Below are 20,420 nucleotides of genomic sequence, written 5' to 3' on the forward strand. Positions count from 1 at the left end.
AGCTGTTAGATCATGCCGAACCCTTCGGCATTGGAGATGGCGGTCATGAGGCGCTCCTGCAGCTTCTCGCGCGACGCGTACTCGGGGAGCAGCAGGTGGTTGAAGCACGTGTGGGCCTGCGGCAGACGGTCCGAGTCCTCGCCGTGGCGGGTGATGACAAAGGCCAGCTTGCCCAGACCGCCGATCGGCGACCGATCGCTGCCGGTGCTGAAGAAGAGCAGTCGCTTCTTCTCCTCGAGCGTCATCGAATGCACGATCGACCAAAAGTCCCTGCGCAGCCCACAACACGCCACCGGTCACTATCGAACACACACACGACACACACGACACGACACACACGTACTTGATGACGCGGTGGTCCTGGTGGTAGCCGTTGTCGTACTGGGTCACCTTCTCGAGCTCCTCAAAGTCGAGCACGGGGCTGCCGCACACGAGCTGCTCCAACTCCTCGGCCCTGAACATCTGTCGATCGATCGATTGGTTTGAGTTTGTGATTGAATTCGGAAATGCGTCTGCAATTTGGATTTGGATTTGAGAAACGCGTACGTCGAATGCTCGCGACTCGCAGACGAGGCGGAAGCCGCTGAGGAAGGCCTCGAACTGGGCGGCGATGGAATCCTTGAGGTACCACCGCACGTACAGGTCCACGTACTCTGTAACGACACGACACGACCAACGACACACACCACGGCGACACGAGAGAGATCAGCATCGTCATCCAGAGGCGGTGTGGAGCACCCTCCGTGCCAGGGAGAGCTGGAGTGTATACATAAAGAGAATATAGTCTAGATGTGTATGTGTTCAGATTCTTATCAGCTATTGTAGTTCACCATGCACTTCTAGTTATTTAGTTGGGTGTCTGTGTTGTAGTAAATAGGTTCTCATCATTTACACATACAACTATTATGGAATGAACATACTCCTTTAGATATACTCCAGCTGTAGCTGTGCAGGAATGTGTGCAGGAATGTGCGACGGCTGCGCGTACCTTGCCGGTTGTCGTTGGTGAGGGGAATGTCGGCGCCGCCCTCCTTGAGGTCGTGGGTCTGCACCATGCCGTAGGCCTCGTACGAGATCTGGAAGTTCTGCATGAACGTCTCCTCCACGTTCCCGTCGAACTCCAACAGCTTACGCAACCCCTGCGCCAAGCCCTGTGTTGCGTGTTGTTAGTCGTGTGTGTCTTGAGGAAAGGGCCGCGGTTACGCGGTTGGACGTGAGGAGGCACGTACGGGGTTGACGTCCTTGAGGTCGTCGAGGGTGGGCTCGAGTCCCACAAGTTTCTTGTAGACAACGAACGGGAAGTGGAGGTCCAGGATGATGCCATTGTAGATGGCCAGCCCCAGGATCTGTAGCCACAACACAACACAACACACACACACAACATACAACACACAACACACAAGCAGGTAACAGGTAAGCTTCCTCCTTGGACTGGGAGAGATGAGCTGCCGTACAATGCCGATAAGCTTGAATTCGTCAAAGTCGGTGGAGACCGAGTTGAACCAGGAGGTGCGCGCCTCCTCGCTGTACGTGAACATGCCGAACTTGGCGTCCAGGATCTGACGCAGGATCAACTGTGGTGTGTGTGTGTGTGTGTGTGTGTGTCGTGTGGTTTCAGTGCGTGTCATGCGTGAGTTTGGAAGGTCTCAGTGTCACAAGGTGAAATGGCGGGCGTACCTGGAAGAGCTCCTTCTGGACGCCGCCCTCATCGATGGCCTCCTCGCCAACAAAGTGCACTCGGAGCTCCTTCTTCAGATCCGCCGGGTCATGGCGCTGGATCTGCACACCACCACCACCACCACAACACATGAGTTCACACCCACCCTGTGTGCGCGTGTGTGCGTGTGTGTGCGAACGAACCGCGGAGAGGGTGTCCTGGATGAGGTGCTCTCGGCGAATCTTGAAGACCAGGGCGGGCGCGCTGACCATGCCCGTGAAGATGGTGCGCCGGAGGGCCTCCTGGCGCTGGTGGTGCTGCTCCACGATGGACTCGTACTGCAGGATCTTGCTCTTGGTCCCGGCGTCGAACACGAACGAATAATTGCAGAACGAAAACTGGCCCGAGTTGTCGATCCAACGCATAAAGTCCTCCTGTGGTGCCCGAGAACACACACACACACACACACACACAGCCAAACGCACCCATGGTCAGCGCGTGTGTGTGTGCGGCGTGTGCCGTGGTATGTGTGCGCACCTTGAGGTCGATGCTTTCGTTGATGGCGTCGTTGTAGAATTCGGGGTAGTCGAGCTTGTCCTTGGTGATGCGTTCGTTGGCGGTGTAGAGGAGCTGCAGCACGCGCACGCCGGCCGGGATGTAGTCGTCGTTGTGGAGGGAGAAGGCGTGCGGCGCCGCCAGGATGCGGAGGGTGATGTACTGCTGCACGATGCCCAGGAACGTGCGCATGCGCTCGGCGCTCATCTGCGACCACCAGCTCACGAGCACGTCCTTCGAGCGCTCGGGCAGCAGCGGAATCGCCCGAATGAGCGGACCCAGGATGGACTTGTGGTAGTCCAGATCCAACAGCATCGGGCTCTATACGTACATAAATAGCCATTTTAGTAACATATAAAGAAAAATGAAAAGCAAAATGTTGTGTCCAATAAAACACATGCGACACACGACACGACACGACACACGCACCTGGAGGACGATCACGACTTGTCGCAGGCTCTCGGGTTGCGAGAGACGAGGTGCGGCCACCTTCAAGCTGGCAACGAGCCGCTCAAACGCGCTTGCCAACACATTTCTCACGTTGGCAGGCTGATGCACGACACACGCACAGATCGCACCACGGTCAGTTGCGCGATCACCGCAGCTCGAGCAAGCGAAGCAAGGCAGCATGGTACCATCTCCTCGACCTCCGCGAACAACTCGGCCACCGCATTCTCGTCCAAACCTGCAGCGAGGCACAAAATAAAAATAAATGAAATAAATAAATAAGAATGTTGATATTTCCAAGCTACACGCGAAACAGGTGGTTGTGTGATTACCTGAACTTTCTGGTGTCGCAGCAACAGCGTAGTCGCCGGTCTGTTGTGTAAAAAAACCAACAGATAATTTAAAAAAATGAATCATAAAAACAAAATAAATGAAAAAACGGCTCGAGCGTGGTGGCCACGCGTACAGGGAGGAGCTCGAGCCGCGCACCTTCAAGAAGCTGACGTTCAGAAACTCGGGCTCGGAGAAGACCGAGCCAAAGGTGCGGATGATGGGCGTGTAGTCGCTGCTCTGCTTGGCGTTGACCACCAGCTCGCGCATCTTCTGGATGCTCAAGTGTGGCGTTGCGATCTGGGGCGGGCATACGTGATCGTTGTTGAAGGCCAGCTTGAGCGCCTGTGCAGCGGCCTGGTTGGGATTCATAGGTCCCACGGCTGGGCATTGATTTACGTCAGAGGCATTTCCCTAAATGAAGCAAAAATGAAATGGGCCGTGTAGAAAAAGAATGAGATGAGACATACCACTAGCACAGTAAGGGTTTTTACAAAGTGGATTGCCACAGCCTGTAGTGAGTTGCACAAAGTAGCTACGAGAGAGAGGAAAGAGAAAGGGGGGTGAGGTTCTTGTCCTGCAGCGACATCAATGTTGTCACTGTGCCAGGCGAGGGATGAAGATACCGCTGCACGTTCTCTTTGAAGTTGTTCTGCTGTTGTTGCGGCGGTTGGGATGCTGTCTTGTTGTCGGAAACGACGTCCATCTTGTCAGGCCGCTGCGTCACTTCCATATCAATTTACAAAGATTTTACAAGTGCGGATAGAGTAGAAGAAGTTGATGAAGGGGCGAAAGGCTGGTTGATGGAGATGCAGAGATGAGGATGCTCTTCGTGGCAACAGAGAAGAAAATTTGATCGCGTTTGTGGTCGAGGAGAATCTTTTCTTCGTTTTGTTTTGTTTCGGCGGATTTTCTCGGAACACATGGAATTTCGTCTTCTTTCCTGACCACTCCCTGGCGGTGTGTACATTGTGCTAACCACATCAATGTGGTGGCGCAACGCGCAGCCAAAGCTTCCTCAGCAATGGCCTTCTTCCTGTTGCGTAGATCAGTCATCCTCTCGATGATGATGACCGATGATGGTGGTGATAGTTGTTGCTTGAATGATGCTCAATCAGGAGCGCTGGAACGAGTCGGCCTGCTTGCGGCGCTTGAGGCCCAGGCACGGCGAGGCCGGCTCGGTGAGGGCCTTGGCCGACGGCAGGGCCTGCATGGGCTGGTAGACCGACAGGGGGATCGGCCGCGCCCGATGCACCAGCCGCTCGCGTAGTCGCCGCACCTCGCGCTCCTCCTCGCGCTCGCGTGCCAGCTGGGCCTGCCGCCGAGCCTCGGCCTCGGCCGCCTCCTTGGCCCGCATGCGCTCCTCAAACGCCGCGCGCTGGGCCGCACGCGAGTCCGACTGCAGGTTGAACTCGTCGAGCTCGGTCAGCGGCCGCGTCGACGGCCGCGGCTTGAACGGCGCGTCGGTGGGCAGCGGAAGGGCCTTGAACTGGCGGTTCTCCTTGTCCTGCTCGGCCGCGGCGGCCAGCGAGTGCTGGAGCGTGAGCACCTTCTCGACGCCGCGCTCCTCGGTGCGGAGCGGGAATGGCTTGGGGTCGGTGAGCGGCGCGGCCGACGGCGCGGGCTGGAAGGCGTCGCCGTCGGGCAGCGGGCGCGCGTTGAACCGCCGCAGCTCGGCCTCGCGCCGGCGCTCCCCCTCGAGGCGTCGGGCGAGCGACTCCTGCTTGACGTGGCCGCGGTCCTCGGTGCGGAGCGGGTAGGGCTTGGGCCGGGTGAGCGGAGCGGTGGAGGGGGCCGGCCGGAAGGCGTCGCCCTCGGGTAGCGGGCGCGCATGGAACCGCCGCAGCTCCTCCTCGCGCCGGCGCTCCTCCAGGCGAGCGCGCTCGAGGGCCTCGCGAGTCTGCTGTCCGCGCAGGTCAGTCATCAGCTGGAACGGGCGCGGAGCGCACTTGTGTCGCTTGCCGCCACCGGCGTCCGACGCTGTGTTGTTGTTGTTGTGATGGTGTTGTGTATTGTTCTCAACCGACGGCGCCTCGAGGCGCCTCTTCTTGCCCAGACGCGCCGTCGTGTGAAGCATCGGCGACTGCGGCAACCCGAGGAAGTAGAGACGTGAGCCGGTCATGTCTCCCATTTTCTCTTGCATGTGGATGAGGAAGTAGAAGAAGACGTACCTGCGGCTCGGTCGGAGGACGCTTGAAGATGGGAGCCGACGTTGTGGAGGAAGAGGAGGTGTGGACGGGGAGGGGGTTGGCGCGGAACTGGGTACGACTCTCGAGCTCCTGCTGCTCGCGCTCCTCTGGCGAGAGGAATCTGTTGTGGTGAGGGGGAGATGAGAAGGGTTGGGAATTGAGACAATTGATAAGAAAGGGGCACCTGGTGGGTCTGGCCCTGTACGCTGTGGCAAAGTTGAATTCCTTGGGTTGTGTGAGGGGTTTGACGACGGACGTCTTGGCCCGAATGTCAAGGCTCGATCGAATAACCTACAAAATGGCCAATTAATTTAAATTAAGCGACCAGATGATGGCCAAGAGCCCAGTGGTTGTATAACATTCACGTACGCGAGCATCTATTTGTCGCTTCCTCTTGCGCTGCTCCGCGAAGTTGGTAACGCCAACACCACCGCGTCCATCGTCGCTCACGGCGGAGCGATCAAGGGAGAGGTCGCCCGCGAACGCGCTGTGTCCAGTCGACGTCAAAGACGTGTAACTATTGTTTTGGCTCATCAACACACAATCAGCCTATGCTCTCTGTCTCTCTTCTACTCTAGTACTTCTGATTAACGATGATTGATTAAGCGCGACCGCGTCCCGCAACGTTTTGCATTTTTGGCGCGAAAACAGCCAACGGTGCGCCGTGCGTGCTTCACATTCCACACCCACTCACTCGCGTAGCGGGAGCGGATCAACGCGGAGGTCGGCGGCCAGACGCTGGAGGGCATCGACCAGGTTCACATGAAACGCGATTCCCTCCTTCTTGTACTTCTCCTCCATCACCTTCTCCGGATCTGCGCCCGCAACCCCATGTCAGCGTTCGCGCGAGTCGGCAACGAAATAAGGTGGATGGACGCACCTCCGGGGACGAGGACGGGGAGGGCGGGGTCGACGTGTGGCAGGGAGCGCATCTGGTGCATGAGGTCGCCCATGCGTTCGTTGAATCCGCCGGCGAATAGCGCCGGGTTGAGGGCCACGAAGCACTGGCCCAGGTTGGCCGCCCTGGTGTAAAGGTGGTGCAGAGCTCGAATGAGTGAGAAGAAGAAGAGGAAGAAAGACAAGCTTCGGCGGCGATACGGGAACGAGAGTGTGTTACCTTCCGCGACCCTGCGCCAGGGAGGAATCTTGGCCGCGTAGTCGGCACCCGACAGGATGGCCGAGAACAGCTCCACCATCATCGCCAGCCCGTATCTGCACCGACCAGACATATTAAAAAGAAGGTGGTGGAGGATCTGGGGCGTGTGGTGGTGTTGTAAAGGGTACCCCTTGTAGCCGCCGGTCTCCTCCTCGCCGCCCAGATAAAGAAGGCCGCCTCCGCCCAACACCTCCTTCGGGTCCGTGCTTGGCCGTCCGGCCTTGTCCGCTGCACAGAGCAGAGGAGGAACGAGTCAGAGATTGCAATCATCACACTCCTCACGCACGCACACCACCCGCACACGCACACACGCACGAAGGCCAATACAAATGCGTTACCTCCCCAGCCAGGCGGGCACTGACGCTCCTCCCTGTCTCGAATCTCGACCTTGCCCAACGCCACCGTGGTGGTTGCCATGTCCAACACGAACGGATCTGTACGGCGCATTGGCCTTAGTCATGTGTTGTCCGTGTGCGTGTGCGTCGCGCGTGTGTGCGTATCGTCACGCACCCTTGGGGTCGGTGGAAGGCGCGGCGACGGCGATGGGGTTGGTGCCGAGCACGTGCTGGGCGGCGCGAGTGGGGAACGAGATGGGCGAGGTGTTGGTGTAGGACATGCCCACCAGGCCCCGCTCGGCGGCCATCATCGCGTAGTAGCCGGCGATGCCGTAGTGATTGGACCCGCGCGCAACGACCCACCCCACGCCCATGGTCTGGGCCTTCTCCGTGGCGAGCTCCATGCAGTAGCGGCCCACCACCATGCCCAGCCCGTTGCGCCCATCGACGCAGGCGATGGCGGGCGTCTCGCTGGTGACTTCGGGCCGGACGCGAGGGTCCACCTCGCCGTTTCTGACCTCGCCCACGTACATCTCCAATCGATTGACGCCGTGGCTGTGGACGCCGCGCAGGTCAGCAGCTACGAGGATGTCGGCCACGGTCGCTGCGTGTTCGGGCGTGCAATCCACCGCACGCATGCATCGATCCACGAAAGCGCGCAGCTCATGTGCCTCTACACGCTCGAAATCTCTATTTTTCGTTGTAGAGTAGGGGCGAGATGAAGAAGAAGGAGCAAACGGTATGGAAGAAGAGCTGGCTCTAAGAAGCAAACCAGGCGAGGCAGCTCGTGGTCTCACAATACCCTGTGCCAATCTTCCCCTCATCCTCTTGCGCCCTGCTGTAGGGGAGTTTCTTTTTTCTCCTTTTCTCTTTCCTTTTCCCGTTCAAACGTGCTGATGTTTTACGATTGTGTTTCTATTATTTGGTTTTAGCTGAGTGCTGATCAAAAAGCATCCCTCTCGTGGAGCTGGTGGCAGTAAATAGTGCCCTAACACTCAGCCGTGTAGATGGAGTTGATAGAGGAGGAGAGACGATTGTGTGGTGTGTTTGTGGTTGTGCGTTGGTGGAAGTTGTAGGGCATCGCTCTCTTCTTAGAGGCAGATGGTGTCGATGATCTTGGCGGTGACGACGTAGGGGTCCATGTTGGAGGCCGGCCTGCGGTCCTCGAAGTAGCCCTTGCCGTCCTTGGCGGTCTGCGAGGGGATGCGGATCGAGGCGCCCCTGTCGGCCACGCCGTACCTGAACTGGCCGATGTGGGCCGTCTCGTGCTTGCCCGTCAGGCGGCGCTCGTTGCCCTGGCCATAGACCTCGATGTGCTCGGCGTGCTTGGCAGCCAGCTTCTGCATGGCGGCCTCGATCACCTTGATGCCGCCCTCGTTCCTCATGGCCTCGGTCGACACGTTGGTGTGGCAGCCGGCGCCGTTCCAGTCGCCCTCGATGGGCTTCGGGTCGAACGAGATCACGACGCGGTAGAGCTCGGACAGGCGGAGGAGGATGTAGCGCGCCATCCACATGTGGTCGCCGGCCGAGATGCCCTCGCACGGGCCCACCTGGAACTCCCACTGGCCGGGCATCACCTCGGCATTGTCACCCGACACCTTAATGCCTGCGTAGAGCGCGTAGCGGTAGAAGGCGTCGGTGATGTCGCGGCCGAAGCAGCGGTCGGCGCCCACGCCGCAGTAGTAGGGACCCTGGGGGCCGGGGAAGCCGCCCTTGGGCCAGCCAAACGGGTGCTTGTCGACCGAGAAGATGGTGTACTCCTGCTCGATGCCGAACCACGACTTCTCGTCCTTGGTCTTCTCGAACACCACGTTGGCCGGCGCGCGCGTGTTGGTGGGGATGGGGTTGCCCTGCGGGTCGTAAGTGTCGCACATCACAAGGATGTTCTCGCCCAGGCGGAACGGGTCCTTGAAGATGGCCTGCGGCTTGAGGATCACCTCCGAGTTGTGGCCGGGGGCCTGGCCGGTCGACGAGCCGTCGTAGTTCCACTCGGGCAGGTCGGCCGCGCTGGCGGGCTTACCGTGGAGGGTGCGGCTCTTGCTCCTGAGGTCCTGGCCGCTACCGCCGATCCACACATAGGTGGCCGTGATCTAAAAGAAAAGGAATGAAAATAGAAGGAAATGATGGTAAGAAAAATGTTAAACCGCAACTGACCGTTGCAATGTGACGGCGGCAGTGTGCTTCGAGTGGTTGTAGCGCAGCAGATGAAGGGAAGAAGGGTAGAAAAACGTACCACGCCCTCGGGCTGGGGGACGCGGTCGAGGAGCTGGAAGGTGAGGGCGGGGTCGAGGTACTTCTGGGGCTCAGTGTGCGCAGCGGTCGACATGTTGATGTGTTGTTTGTGTTGTGTCGAGAAGCTCTCTGGCTTTGCTTTGCTTGTTGGTTTGTTGGTTGTCTGTTCGAGTCAGTCCGTTGGGCTTTTTATGTGCCCCGTGGCTCGGGAGAGGGTCATGCAGCCATGTTCTGCCCACCCGTCCATCTTCCTCGTTCTTGGCTGGGAACACTGAAGAATGCGTGACGTGGCCGTGGAATGTTCCAGAACTTGCCCCTATTCTCATTCCTAAATTGCTATTTACCTGGAAAAAAGGCGGCACGCCTCTTGGTACTCTTTTTGTTCGTTGACACTTCTGCTTGCCCCGTGCGAAGGCGTGGTGTTGGTGGTCTCACGCCGTTGCGTCTATCCTTGCTCATCACCATCATCATTAGCATTTGAATAAAATTGAGGTCTCTGTCTAAAGAGGGTGGTTGATCATGACCTTGTCTATGATGAACGAAGAAGTAGCTGGGCGAAGGTGACGCTTCAGCAGGTTCCGTGCAAACTGATTTGGGCACAGCCAAAGGCCCAAAAAGAACAACACAAAAAGTTCAGTGCAGATGGAAAAGCTCGCAGTCGAGCTGCAGGAGCTTATCCTGTTCCTTGTGGTGCCGCGTGCCCGTTTCAGTGGGCTGGCAGCTTCGCCCGAAGCCGCACCCAGCCCCAAAGCGCAAGCACATCTCTGGTTGGGCGAGGTGTGCCAGCTCTCGCGCGTATGTCGTCTGTGGCTGGGCCTACTGTCCAACTGGCCAATGTGGCGTGACCTCTACCCCTGCCTCGTGCCACGTGCCCTGAGCCAGCACTACACCCTCAGGTCCTCCCCCCCCCGGTGTGCCTATTTCTTCTCGTCTTCATTTTATTTTTATTTTCTTTCTAGTTTAGTAATTAATTCAGATAACATGTTGCGGCTGACGATGGCCGCGCGTGTAGAGAGCAGTGTCTGGCGAGCAAGAGACGACAGGACCTGGCCTCCCCTTGGCGCCGGGATGTTATACGGTTCGCCCCTCCTGCTCTCTCTTTTCTTCCCTCGGCAGCACGAGGCCACTTTTTTACGGGCGACGACAGGACCTGGTCAGGTCCGAACATGGCAGTGGCCGCCTTGATACAGCGCTACTTGGACCAGCCCGACTACGCACTCGGTGCGCCTTCTTCTTGCAATGCGTGGGGTCATCATCCCGTTATCTGCATCTTCTGACTCGAGCTTGTTGTTGTTGTTGTTGTTGGATCTGTAGAGAACCGCGAGGCCACCTTCTACGAGTTCGAGAGGACGGTCATCCGCGTGCATAACGTGGGACGTACGCTGTTGGTCTGCTATCGGTACCATGCACCTCTCGCTCTCCGTGCAACCCACCACCGCTCACCTGTTAATGTCGCGTTGTCAGACTTCCACTGCTTCAACAGGTGTGGCCAGACGAAGAAGATTACGATTACGATGGCCTCGACGACGACGACGACGACGACAACGGCAACGACTACGATCACCACGACCGCACACGAGATGATGAACACACCGCTTGTTTGGAACAAGCGACAACCAACGCACTGGCATCATCGCAACAGAGCGAGTCTAGAGAAGACGAAGATGAAGATGCGCGACATCATGCGGGCTTGATGAGAGGAATCGCGGGTTATATGCGGAAAGTGTACGGTCTCCACTACGGCGTGCGTCTCCATTTCGGCCGACGCGCGACCGAACTTGCCCGGCAAGGCCACCGATCCTGTAGTAATAGCCCTCTTCGCAAATACCAAGGCGACGATGAACCCAATGAAGGCGAAGGAGCAGCCAACGACGACAACAACGACGACGAAGACGACGATGGCGACTGTTCGTTCTTTCACTTCGCGGCCGACGTGGACTTAGACGGCGGCCTGGGACCCTACGCCCATGCCCTCGCCTTCGAGGTAAGTACCTCCGCTCGCGTGACCAATCCTTGTTTTCCCGGTCTAACGTTTTACGTCGACCACGCTTACCAAGCTGGCCCAAGCAAGGACCGACCTCATGTTGGGCCTCTTTGAGAGCTTCTTCTCTTCGTCGTCGTCGTCGTCGTCGGTGTCGGCATCGAGAGCCAGCCGCTCCTTGTCGCTGTCGGTCAGGTTCGTGCACCCAACTTTCCCCCCAACTTTTGCTCGGTGGTGGTGGGCTTGGGCGCCAGTGTCACTGTCTCGGACCACTTCCGCGTAGGGATGGCGTGGAGTGGACGCTGAGCGCGCAGGCGGGCGGGCCGCGCCACTTTGCGGTGCGCATCGCCTTTGCCGACGACAGGCGGCGCCAGCTCGTGAGCAACATGTTCGGCCACGTACGTACCACCACAACACCTACGCCCGAGTTGCAGCGTGTCGTGTACTGTGTCGTGGGTCGTAAGCCGTATCGTGGTTTGTGTTGTCGTGTCGTGCCGTGTCGTGTCGTGTTGTGTTGCGTGTCGTGTCGTGTCGTGTCGCGCTTTGATCTTCGCCTGCAGGACGTGCCCTACTATGCTCCGTTGTTCCTTGACATGAGAGGAGCCGGTTCCCCAGTTAAGGTGCGGTACCGCCGAGCCTCATTCGGCCGTAACTGCAGACCATTGACCGTTGGCGTGGGGGGGATTGATTGGACAGCTGAGCTGTGACGGTGCCGGTGCGATGACGCTGATCTGGGACGTGGCGATGCTCGAGGCGCAATTTCAAGGCCCCGCGCCGCGGCGCCGCATGTGGGCGCAGCTGGCCCATTGCCACCGCGCCGTGACCCTGGCCTGCTGCCAGGCCATGAGGGAATGGCACGGGCGCTTCCGGTACATGTGAGCACCAACTGTGTTGCGCTGTTGCGCTGTGACGCACTCATGAACCTAACCGACGAACCGCCCAGGAATTGGGCCGAGCGGCATTACGTGCGAGAACCGCGTGCATCACGTCGTTACGGCCGCACTTTCCAAAGACGGAATTCGACGACTTCGGCCTGACACTGCGTCACCAGAGACGCGTGGGACCCGGGACCGAGCAGGAGGAGCTAGAAGATAAGTTGGTAGACTTTAGCTTTGTGTGGTCTTCACCCCTTCAAGCACCTTTAGTGAGATCTGCACCTCGGCCTGAATACGTCGTTGGTGAAGAGGCTGGGATTGGAAGTCAGATCATTGGCCCTCCGCCTCGGCCCTGGGCACTCGCCCGACCAAGGTACCAGTGTATTTTAGCCACGGCCTGGGCCTGGAGCTTTTGGGTTTGTGGGCAGCGGCGGCTGAGTCGCGCGGCAGTAGGCGGTCCCAGAGGCAAACGCCGACGCGGTCTTGCCGTGTGCTTCTTGTTACCGAGCGTGTCATTTACGCTGGGCTCGTCGTCGTTGTTGCTGCGGGAGATGATGAAGCAGGACCAGCTCGGTCGACGTTCAAAAGCGGCTCTACGTCGCCCAGCACGAGAAGCAGACCTCCACCGCCTCAAAGTGTTGAAAGAAGAACACCTCACAGCGAGATTGGACAGATCTGCCGGTGAAATGACGTTGCATGGTTTCTGGTGGAGGATACCGTGCAACCAATCGCATCCATGTACCTTTAATAGTGCTTGGAGAAGATTGAGAAATGAAGTGGGAACTACAAAAAGTGGGAAAGTTGTGCTGGGAACCACTTCCACCGAGCCACTTCGGGCGAACCAGATTGGCTCATCATTTTTGGGGAACACCCCGTAACGGCCGTCATGAGCTCCGTCCTGCCAGCTACAAAACCTCTTTCACCACGTCCAACTCACAGTCAAACACGTTGCCCACCAGCCAACAAGCCAACACACCAGCCTTATTCTCTCCCTTTGCCCCGACCACCATGCAATCACTGGAGCAAGTGCTCGACCACATCCCCGCGCAGTGGGCCAGGGACGCTGGACAGTTCTTTCAAGACAAGATCGTGGAAATCACCCAGACCCCAGTGAAGGTACGTACTACTTCTCTTTCTTTCTTTCTTTCTTTGCTTCATGCAAGACACCTAACTAACTTTTAATTTTGATGTGCCTCGCAACCAAAAAGGTGGCCATCTGTGGCGAGTCCGGCACGGGCAAGTCAACGCTCATCAACACCCTGCGCGGCTTGCCGCCACCGCCGCTCGGTTGGGTGCCCCCGTCGGACGACCCCACCCTCCCCGCGCAGGTGGACATCGAGGAGTGCTCGATGGAGCCACGGGCCTATCGCCACCCCGCCTTCCCTTCGGTCGAGTTCTGGGACCTGCCGGGGTGCGGCACCGTCAACTTCCCAATCGAGGAATACGCCGAGCGAGTGGGGTTGGCCATGTTCGACTTCTACATCATCATGGACTGCGGCCGCTTCAGGAGTACGGACGTCTTCCTGGCGAACCTGATTGAAGTGGAGTACCGCAAGCCGTTCTTCTTCGTGCGCTCCAAGGTCGACGTGGACGTCGACAGCGAGAGACGGCGCGCCAAGGCCAACCGCGTGCCATTCGACCCGAAGCAGGTCCTCGAGAAGCTGCGCAGCGGCAACATCAAAAAGACTCTGGGAAATCGGGCTGACCAGGCACGTGCATCGTTCCCCTGGCATCATGTGTTTTACAGATGCGGTGTGATGGCATGATCTTGTATGTCTGATAATCTGTGTGGTGTGGCAACAACAACCTTTATAGGTGTTCTTCGTGAGCGGGCACTTGGAGGATGCACAGTTGTACGACCTCCCTCTCCTGCAGAAGGCCGTGGTCGAGTCTCTGCCAAGCAAGGCCCAACGCAACATGCTTCTCTTGTCCCTGTCGTCCTGGAGCCGTGAGATGATCGAGGACAAGTACCGGGTGCTCCAGGCGCAGACGCTTCTCTTTGCCGGGCCTCGGCAGTGGCGGCTGCGGTACCCATTCCGGGCCTCTCGATCGCCGTCGATATGGGCATCCTCGTAGGCATGGCGCGCCACTTCGTGAACGCGTTCGGCCTGAGCGAGCAGAACGCCATCGCGCAGGGTCTCATGGAGAACGCCAGCAGCGCGGAGAGGGTGCGGCTGATCCTGTCGACCACCGCCAAGTACGCCACGACCAAGGGGGTCATGGCGCTGCTCAAGGTCTGTGCCACGCAGACCGCGGTCGAGGAGGTGGCCCGGTAAATTCCGTTCGTGGGCTCCGCAGTGGCCGCCTCGATCTCCTTCGCCACCACCTACACCATGGGCCGCATGCTGCTCGACCAGATCAAGGTGCAGGCTGAGGCCTTCGCCGACTCGTCACCAGAGTGGCAGGGTTGGACGATTGAAATAAAACGAGGTGTTTTCTGGCATTATTTTTGCGGACAATATAAAAAGAAGCAGCAGTTTTTATTGTTAATATGAAATGGAGAGTTCGCGGGCATCGTCACTGTCGCGTGTGGTGAAGGTCGTGATTGGCACCACGAACCCGGCCAAGAGGGCAGCGGTGGCCACAGTGCTGGACAAGCTGTTCCCCAGCGGCAGCCAACTCCTGGCCGTCTCCGTGCCCTCCGGAGTCTCCGCCCAGCCCTTCGACGTCCACGAGACCGTACCCCCAATTTTCTTCTTCTCTACTTCCCTGCTTCGCGTTGAAGCTCCGGAGCAAAATAAATAAATAATAATAAATAACCTAAGTAACTAATTTACATAATTTTCTTTATGTGCAGATGGCAGGCGCCCGACAGAGAGCACAGGCATGCCTGAAGGAGGTCCCTGACGCTGACTAGTTGCGTGCACCCTCTCGCAGAGACGCCACGACCAGCATCGTCTAGCGTGAGAAGTGGATTTGGTTTGGGCTCACCTCCGTGGTTGTGTGGACTGCAGCGGCGTGGGTCTCGAAGGAGGGTTGGAGCTCATCGGCGAGCGGTACTTCGAGTGCGGCTGGGTATGCGTTCTCTGTGTGTCGTGTCGTGTCGTGTCGTGTCGTGTTGCGTGTGTGTCATGTGAGTTTGGTGCAAACACTTGCAGTGGTTGGTCGTGCGTCTCTAAAACCCCAACACAGATCTGCGTGGCGGACCGGGAGGGCAGGCTGGGCTGGGGCAGCAGCGCGCGGTTCGAGCTCTCGGCCAAGCTCGTGGCGATGCTCAAGGAGGGCAAGGAGCTGGCCGACGTCATCGACGAGGTCAGCGGCAAGTCCGACGTGCGAAGCAATGAAGGCGCCATGGGCATTGTCACCAACCTCTCGGTACATCCTCCCACCTATAACACGTTACCTTAGGCACCATCTCACATTCCGCCCACTACCGGCAGAGAGCCGAGGCCTACTCGCACGGGGTCTGGTTTGCGTTCGCTCCCTTCATCTCACCGCTCAAGTACTGGGAATAAGCGCATTCTCCGCATTCTCTGAGTGCTCAGTGTGAAATTCCAGAACGATTCGGTAGAAACACGCCGTAGTGCTGACGTGGACCTGGGTTGGGAGATTTTGGTTGGCGGGAAAGGCAGCTGGGAATTCCAGTGCGCTAGCCAGAGGCGCTACACGGACCCCAGTCCTGCTAGTGTGGTTCCTTTCCCCAACTAACGTTGCACCAGAAAAGAACAGCCCACCCCATCACAATGAGCTACCATCAGCAGCACCAACATCAACAACACCAGCATTCAACCCCCTTGATCGACTTCTCATCCCCTCTCCCAACCCCAGTCCCACCACAACCGCCCATGCAGCAGTACCAGCAGCAATCCTTCCTCCCCTCTCCCTATATGAGCCAGGAACAGAAACCGCTCCACAATCTCTCCTACGCGCCCTACAACCCCTCCCTCCCCTCTCCTCCCCTCACCCCTGGCTCCCTGGGTGGCAGCAGCCCCTACGTCGCCTCCAGCCTCCCCAACTCCACATTCCAGCCCTTCCCCTACCCCTCAGGCTTCACACAGCAGATGCCTCAGTCTGGGCCGGCCTTCACAGCCGCCTTCAACCCTCTGCTCGTCTACGGCTCCAACTCGACCACCTACGGCAGCAGCACCAGCACGACCATGACCTACACGGGGACCGGCAGCGGTGCAGTGCCCACGACGACCGGTGCACCCTATCTCTATCCCGCAAGCGCGAGCCTGGCGCCCGCCGCGCCCGCCTTCAGGCCGGCCGCCGCGCCGCAGCTGACGTCGAGCCAGCCGTGGCAACCGCAGCTGACTCAGCCCCAGTACCAGGCGGCGCGGCCTCATCGTTGTCATCGCCATCATCGTCGATGGGTGCGCAATCGGTGGCGCCGCTGCTACAGCAGCAAATGACGGCCTCAGCCGCGCCGTCGGCTCCGACCGCAGCGGCCTTTTGGCAGCCTCTGGCGTCGCCGTCCTCGTCTGCGCCGCTCGTCGCACCTCCGCCGCCGCCGCCCGCCCCGCCGGCCGCCATTCCTCGCTCCGGCCCGTCGGCGACCAGCAGCAAGCAGCCCTCCGCCTCGCTCCAGAGCCAACTGCAACAGACTCGCCTGGCGAGCGGCGGCTCCTCGGCGTCATCTGTCTCACGCTCGTCCTGGTCCACTTCGCGTTCCGTTTCTTCGTCGTCGTCGTCGACCACCCGCCGCTCGGCCTCCACCGCGCCATCGTCGTCGCTGCCATTCTCGCCGCCGCCGGCTGCGCGCGGCCCGGCGACCTCCACCGGGGCGGCGCCCGGCCAGCGCTCGAGCGTGAAGCAGCTCGCGGCGCAGCTCGGCTCGTCGTTGGGCATCTCCACACCACAGCCGACACCGGTGGCCAGCGCCCCGGCCCCGCGCCCGGCCCACGGCGCGTCCTCGGCGCGTCCTCTGCCGCAGCACCAGCAGCCGCAGGGCACGGAGGGCGGCGAGCCCCGACTGATGCTGCCCAAGGGCGGGACCGACGAAGCGCTCCTGCCCATGGCCATGGGCCAGGCCCTCGTCTGGAAGCAGTGGGAGGGTACCGCCTGCCTCAAATTCCTCCGGACGTGGCGTGTGTGTGTGTGTGTCGTGCGCTCACCAATGCGTGTCGTGTCGTGCGTGCGCAGATAAGGGCACCACCTACCACAATGACGCGGAGCTGGCCCAGAGGCTGCAGGCCGAGCAGGATCGGGAGGACGCCCGGAAGCGCGCCGAGGCGCGCAGCAGCGCCCGCGGCCCGTCGACGTCGACCGCAGTCTCCGACGTCCAGCTTGCCCGGATGCTCCAGGAGGCCGAGCGCTCGGGCGCCGCTGCCCCGCGCCCCGCCGCGACCACCCTCAACGCCCAGGGCCTCACCGACGCCGAGATCGGTAGCCCCGCCTCGGCTCTCGACTTCCTCTCTTCGAGGGTCTCATCGTGTGCCTTGTGTCGTGTGTGTGTCGTGTGTGCAGCGGCGGCGCTGCAGGAGGAAGAGGAAGCCATGGCCCGCGCGCGCCTTCGACGGAACCAGCGGACCAACTATTAGACGGAAGGAAGAGAAAGAAAATGAAATAACGAAGCACCAAAATCCAGATAAAAAAAAATTGATAAAAAGAAGTTACTGGTGGGGAGGAAGGGAGAGGGCGTAGAGGTGGAAGAAGGGCACCGGGTTGAGGTGTCCCATCGGAGACTCCTCGGCCTTGGCCCACGCCTCCCGTCGCAGCTGTGCCCTCGCCCCTGCAGGCCAGTGGTTGGTGGTGAGATCGATGATGATCGTGTGACGACACGCAACATGCGGCACACACGACACGACACGACGCGACACGACGCGACACGACACGACACGACACACGACCAGTACCGAAATGGTCCTCGAAGTAAAAGGCGCGCTTGTCCGATTGGCTGACGCATAGGTACAGGCCGCCTCGGCGCGTCACCCGCTCGATCTCGCCGAGCAGCGCCTCGACCTGCACCCACCCATCCACCACCACTGAGACAGACGTCTGTCCACGGCTGACGGACTGACGGGGCCGTACCACGCGCACAACCTCGGGATGGCAGAGGAGAGCATCGAACGTGCCCTTGTCGATCACCACATCGAACGACCCATCTGACCTGGCTCGTGTAAGTGCGTGTTTGGTGTGTGTCGTGTGTCGTGTGTCGTGTGTCGTGTGTCGTGTGTCGTGTGTCGTGTGTCGTGTGTCGTGTTTCAAACCTGAAAAGAGAGCTCGCATGTCGGTGGCATCGCCCAGGATGTATTGAGCTGCGGCTTGGCCGCGTATCTGGCCTGCATGTAGCGGATGACGTTGGCGGAGAAGTCGAGGCACGTCACGCTCTCAAAGCCGTCCATCTCCACCATATCCTCGCCCAGGCGCGAGTTACCTGCCCCCCTACGTCAGCACACCGCACACGACCGCACGACACGCACCAATGACACGCACCGAGCGCACACGCACGCACCACAGCCGATGATGAGGACGCGGAGTCGGCGGATCTGGGCCATCGTGGCGTCGTCGAGCGACACCTGCGGCTCTTGGCCTCTCCCCGCATCCACCGCCCCGGCGAGGTGGCACAGCAGCACCTCGCGAAACCGCGCGTAGGACTCGTACCTGGTGTCGCGTGCGGTGCGTGCGGTGGGCGTGTTGCGTGGTGAGTGCGGTGCATGTCGTGGTCAAGGAAGGCGGTGTGAGGGGTTGCGTACCACTCCCAGGGTTCGGTGTCGGGCGTGAGCTCTGCATACTCATCGTCCTACACGCTCAATATGTTAATGAATAAAAATAATTACATCACTAATAAACATATAAAAACAAATAAATTTCCCACCCAATATCGTGCACTTGCGAAGGTGATGTCTTCTTGCGGCCCGATGGCCACCGAGGTTCCTGGTTGGTGCAGGTCTTCCTCATCTTCGCTCCATTCTTCCTCCGCTTGTGGTTGCGTTGGGTTCATTTCTGCGCTGTTTTCTTTTCTTCTTTTCTTGATTTACTTTTGTTGTGGTTGCTAACGAGCCAAGCTCCTCAATTCATTACGGAGTAACGTGTGAGCGGAGTTGTTAGGCGCCAATAGTACTGGCAATGTTAGCCCTTCACTTATCTTATCGACTGCAGTACATCCAAAATCAATCGATCGATCGATCTCCCAGACTGTCACTCATTCTTTTACGCATCTGCATCATCAACTGCGCAGATAATTGAGTCGTTCGATTCTGTCTTTCCTTTTTCTGCTGATCTATTTTATCGATCCTTCTTCGGTAACGAGCTGCTTCCGAATCGAACTGCTCATCCCACGCTCAACCGAAGCCATAGAGAAACGTAGAAGATGGAAGTGATAACAAACGTGGAGGACGACTGCGGGCAGACCACGAAGGCGAGCTCGACGTCGTCAACGCTTCGGTTTGGCGTGTCGGCCATTCCATCATCAGTGATCTCCACCGGCGACGAAGGCGAAGAATCGTCCGAGGAGGATGGCGCCTCGACTTCATCCTCTTCTTCAAAATCGCTCGCGATGGAAAAAATCTCGGGAGCCTCTACGTCGAAGATCATCGATGCAAATGCTGTTGTCGATACTGGCGAGAATGATGATGGTGATGGTGAAACCTCGTCCACCCCATCAGACCTCCTGCTGCCCGACTGGAAGACGCGATCTCTCCAGCGCAAGCAGAAGGCGGCCTACTTGGCCTCGCAGTACCCGCCCGCCAAGCAGCGTCTCGACAAGGCCCTCTCCTTCATCTACTGCTTCGTCATGATGCGCCTCTTCTACAACCTCCTGTCGTCGCTCTCGTCGCTCAGCTCGCTCGTCGCCCTCCTCTCGGCCTTCGCCCTCGCCGCCCTGTGGGCCGACTTCGTGTCGGGCATGCTCCACTGGGCCTGCGACACCTACGGCTCCGTCGACACCCCCGTTGTCGGCAAACTCCTCATCAGGTGCGTGTGCGCGTGTGTGCGTGCGTGTGCGGTGTGAGCTGATGGCACGATGATGCCACGATGATGATGACGGATGATGCAGGTCGTTCCGCGAGCACCATATCGACCCGACGGCGATCACGCGTCATCCGTTCTTCGAGACCAACGGCAACTCGATCCTGGCGACGCTGCCCTTCGCCGTGATCCTCGCCTTCAACCCGCCCACCGCGGCCTCGGGCGGGTTCTACTACTTCCTCATGTGCTACCTCACCTGCTCCACCCTCCTCCTCTCCTTCACCAACCAGGTAACCACCCGCGCGTGCGTGGTGCTGTGTGCGGTGGCGTGTGCGGTCGTGTTGCTTTGCGCCAGGCGCTCATCTTTTTTCATGTTTCGAATCAAACAGATTCACAAGTGGGCGCACTCGCACGAGCCGCCGAGCGCCGTCCGTGCCCTGCAGAAGATGGGCGTCATCCTCGAGGGCCGGTACATTTCTCTCGCACGACTCGCACGACACGCACAGCACAGCACGACACGCACGGCGCACTACCTTGTTTCTTTCTTGCTTCTTTGTCTGACGCGTGCGGGTGTTGGGGGGTGAGCAGAGCGCACCAGAAGCACCACTTCCGGCCGTACGACCGCGACTACTGCATCACCACCGGGTGGCTCAACCCGCTCTTCGAGAAGATCGACTACTGGCGCAGGATCGAGGACGCCATCCAGAGCGTCACCGGCGCCGTGCCCCGCAAGGACGACCAGAACTGGTCGCAGCCCGGCGCAGCCCCCAAGCAAGACTGAACTCGACAATTATTTATATATTAAATAATAAAAT

The 20,420-nt window shown here is 59.2% G+C and overlaps 8 protein-coding genes across 8 annotated transcripts; 4 read left to right on the forward strand and 4 right to left on the reverse strand.

Moving 5' to 3' along the window:
- Positions 1-5: 5 nt before the first annotated feature.
- On the reverse strand, positions 6-3,695 carry ACA1_110430 (o ubiquitin protein ligase E3A; the record flags this gene model as incomplete). The annotated part of the gene is made up of 14 exons (XM_004357128.1): positions 6-270; positions 344-462; positions 547-653; positions 989-1,139; positions 1,230-1,346; positions 1,455-1,574; positions 1,678-1,779; positions 1,861-2,091; positions 2,195-2,533; positions 2,642-2,761; positions 2,848-2,897; positions 2,992-3,031; positions 3,149-3,403; positions 3,624-3,695. 14 exons carry the CDS (start codon positions 3,693-3,695, stop codon positions 6-8), a joined length of 2,088 nt encoding a protein of 695 aa, XP_004357184.1.
- Positions 3,696-4,103: 408 nt separating this feature from the next.
- Positions 4,104-7,307, reverse strand: ACA1_110440 (malate/Llactate dehydrogenase; the record flags this gene model as incomplete). The annotated part of the gene is made up of 10 exons (XM_004357129.1): positions 4,104-5,072; positions 5,161-5,299; positions 5,363-5,469; positions 5,548-5,665; positions 5,873-5,993; positions 6,059-6,223; positions 6,296-6,390; positions 6,463-6,562; positions 6,673-6,768; positions 6,845-7,307. 10 exons carry the CDS (start codon positions 7,305-7,307, stop codon positions 4,104-4,106), a joined length of 2,373 nt encoding a protein of 790 aa, XP_004357185.1.
- Positions 7,308-7,760: 453 nt separating this feature from the next.
- Positions 7,761-8,995, reverse strand: ACA1_110450 (glutamine synthetase; the record flags this gene model as incomplete). Its single annotated transcript, XM_004357130.1, has 2 exons — positions 7,761-8,759; positions 8,903-8,995. 2 exons carry the CDS (start codon positions 8,993-8,995, stop codon positions 7,761-7,763), a joined length of 1,092 nt encoding a protein of 363 aa, XP_004357186.1.
- Positions 8,996-9,969: 974 nt separating this feature from the next.
- ACA1_110460 (uncharacterized protein) lies at positions 9,970-11,761 on the forward strand (the record flags this gene model as incomplete). The annotated part of the gene is made up of 8 exons (XM_004357131.1): positions 9,970-9,979; positions 10,018-10,122; positions 10,216-10,278; positions 10,395-10,885; positions 10,959-11,077; positions 11,166-11,280; positions 11,443-11,502; positions 11,579-11,761. The coding sequence occupies 8 exons, from the start codon at positions 9,970-9,972 to the stop codon at positions 11,759-11,761; spliced, it is 1,146 nt and encodes a 381-aa protein (XP_004357187.1).
- Positions 11,762-12,765: 1,004 nt separating this feature from the next.
- On the forward strand, positions 12,766-14,033 carry ACA1_110470 (GTPase; the record flags this gene model as incomplete). Its single annotated transcript, XM_004357132.1, has 4 exons — positions 12,766-12,873; positions 12,966-13,493; positions 13,573-13,705; positions 13,774-14,033. The coding sequence occupies 4 exons, from the start codon at positions 12,766-12,768 to the stop codon at positions 14,031-14,033; spliced, it is 1,029 nt and encodes a 342-aa protein (XP_004357188.1).
- A 57-nt stretch (positions 14,034-14,090) lies between these two features.
- ACA1_110480 (NTPase) lies at positions 14,091-15,212 on the forward strand (the record flags this gene model as incomplete). The annotated part of the gene is made up of 6 exons (XM_004357133.1): positions 14,091-14,120; positions 14,296-14,436; positions 14,635-14,660; positions 14,712-14,772; positions 14,890-15,072; positions 15,138-15,212. 6 exons carry the CDS (start codon positions 14,091-14,093, stop codon positions 15,210-15,212), a joined length of 516 nt encoding a protein of 171 aa, XP_004357189.1.
- A 742-nt stretch (positions 15,213-15,954) lies between these two features.
- On the reverse strand, positions 15,955-18,597 carry ACA1_110490 (methyltransferase; the record flags this gene model as incomplete). Its single annotated transcript, XM_004357134.1, has 9 exons — positions 15,955-16,734; positions 16,857-17,112; positions 17,314-17,428; positions 17,553-17,658; positions 17,728-17,772; positions 17,907-18,073; positions 18,152-18,300; positions 18,393-18,439; positions 18,529-18,597. The coding sequence occupies 9 exons, from the start codon at positions 18,595-18,597 to the stop codon at positions 15,955-15,957; spliced, it is 1,734 nt and encodes a 577-aa protein (XP_004357190.1).
- Positions 18,598-19,009: 412 nt separating this feature from the next.
- On the forward strand, positions 19,010-20,386 carry ACA1_110500 (ubiquitin-conjugating enzyme, putative; the record flags this gene model as incomplete). Its single annotated transcript, XM_004357135.1, has 4 exons — positions 19,010-19,611; positions 19,694-19,895; positions 19,995-20,074; positions 20,194-20,386. The coding sequence occupies 4 exons, from the start codon at positions 19,010-19,012 to the stop codon at positions 20,384-20,386; spliced, it is 1,077 nt and encodes a 358-aa protein (XP_004357191.1).
- Positions 20,387-20,420: the final 34 nt, after the last annotated feature.

The sequence above is a fragment of the Acanthamoeba castellanii genome, assembly GCF_000313135.1.
Source record: "Acanthamoeba castellanii str. Neff unplaced genomic scaffold scf7180000084663, whole genome shotgun sequence".
In the NCBI taxonomy this organism is placed as follows: domain Eukaryota; phylum Discosea; order Longamoebia; family Acanthamoebidae; genus Acanthamoeba; species Acanthamoeba castellanii.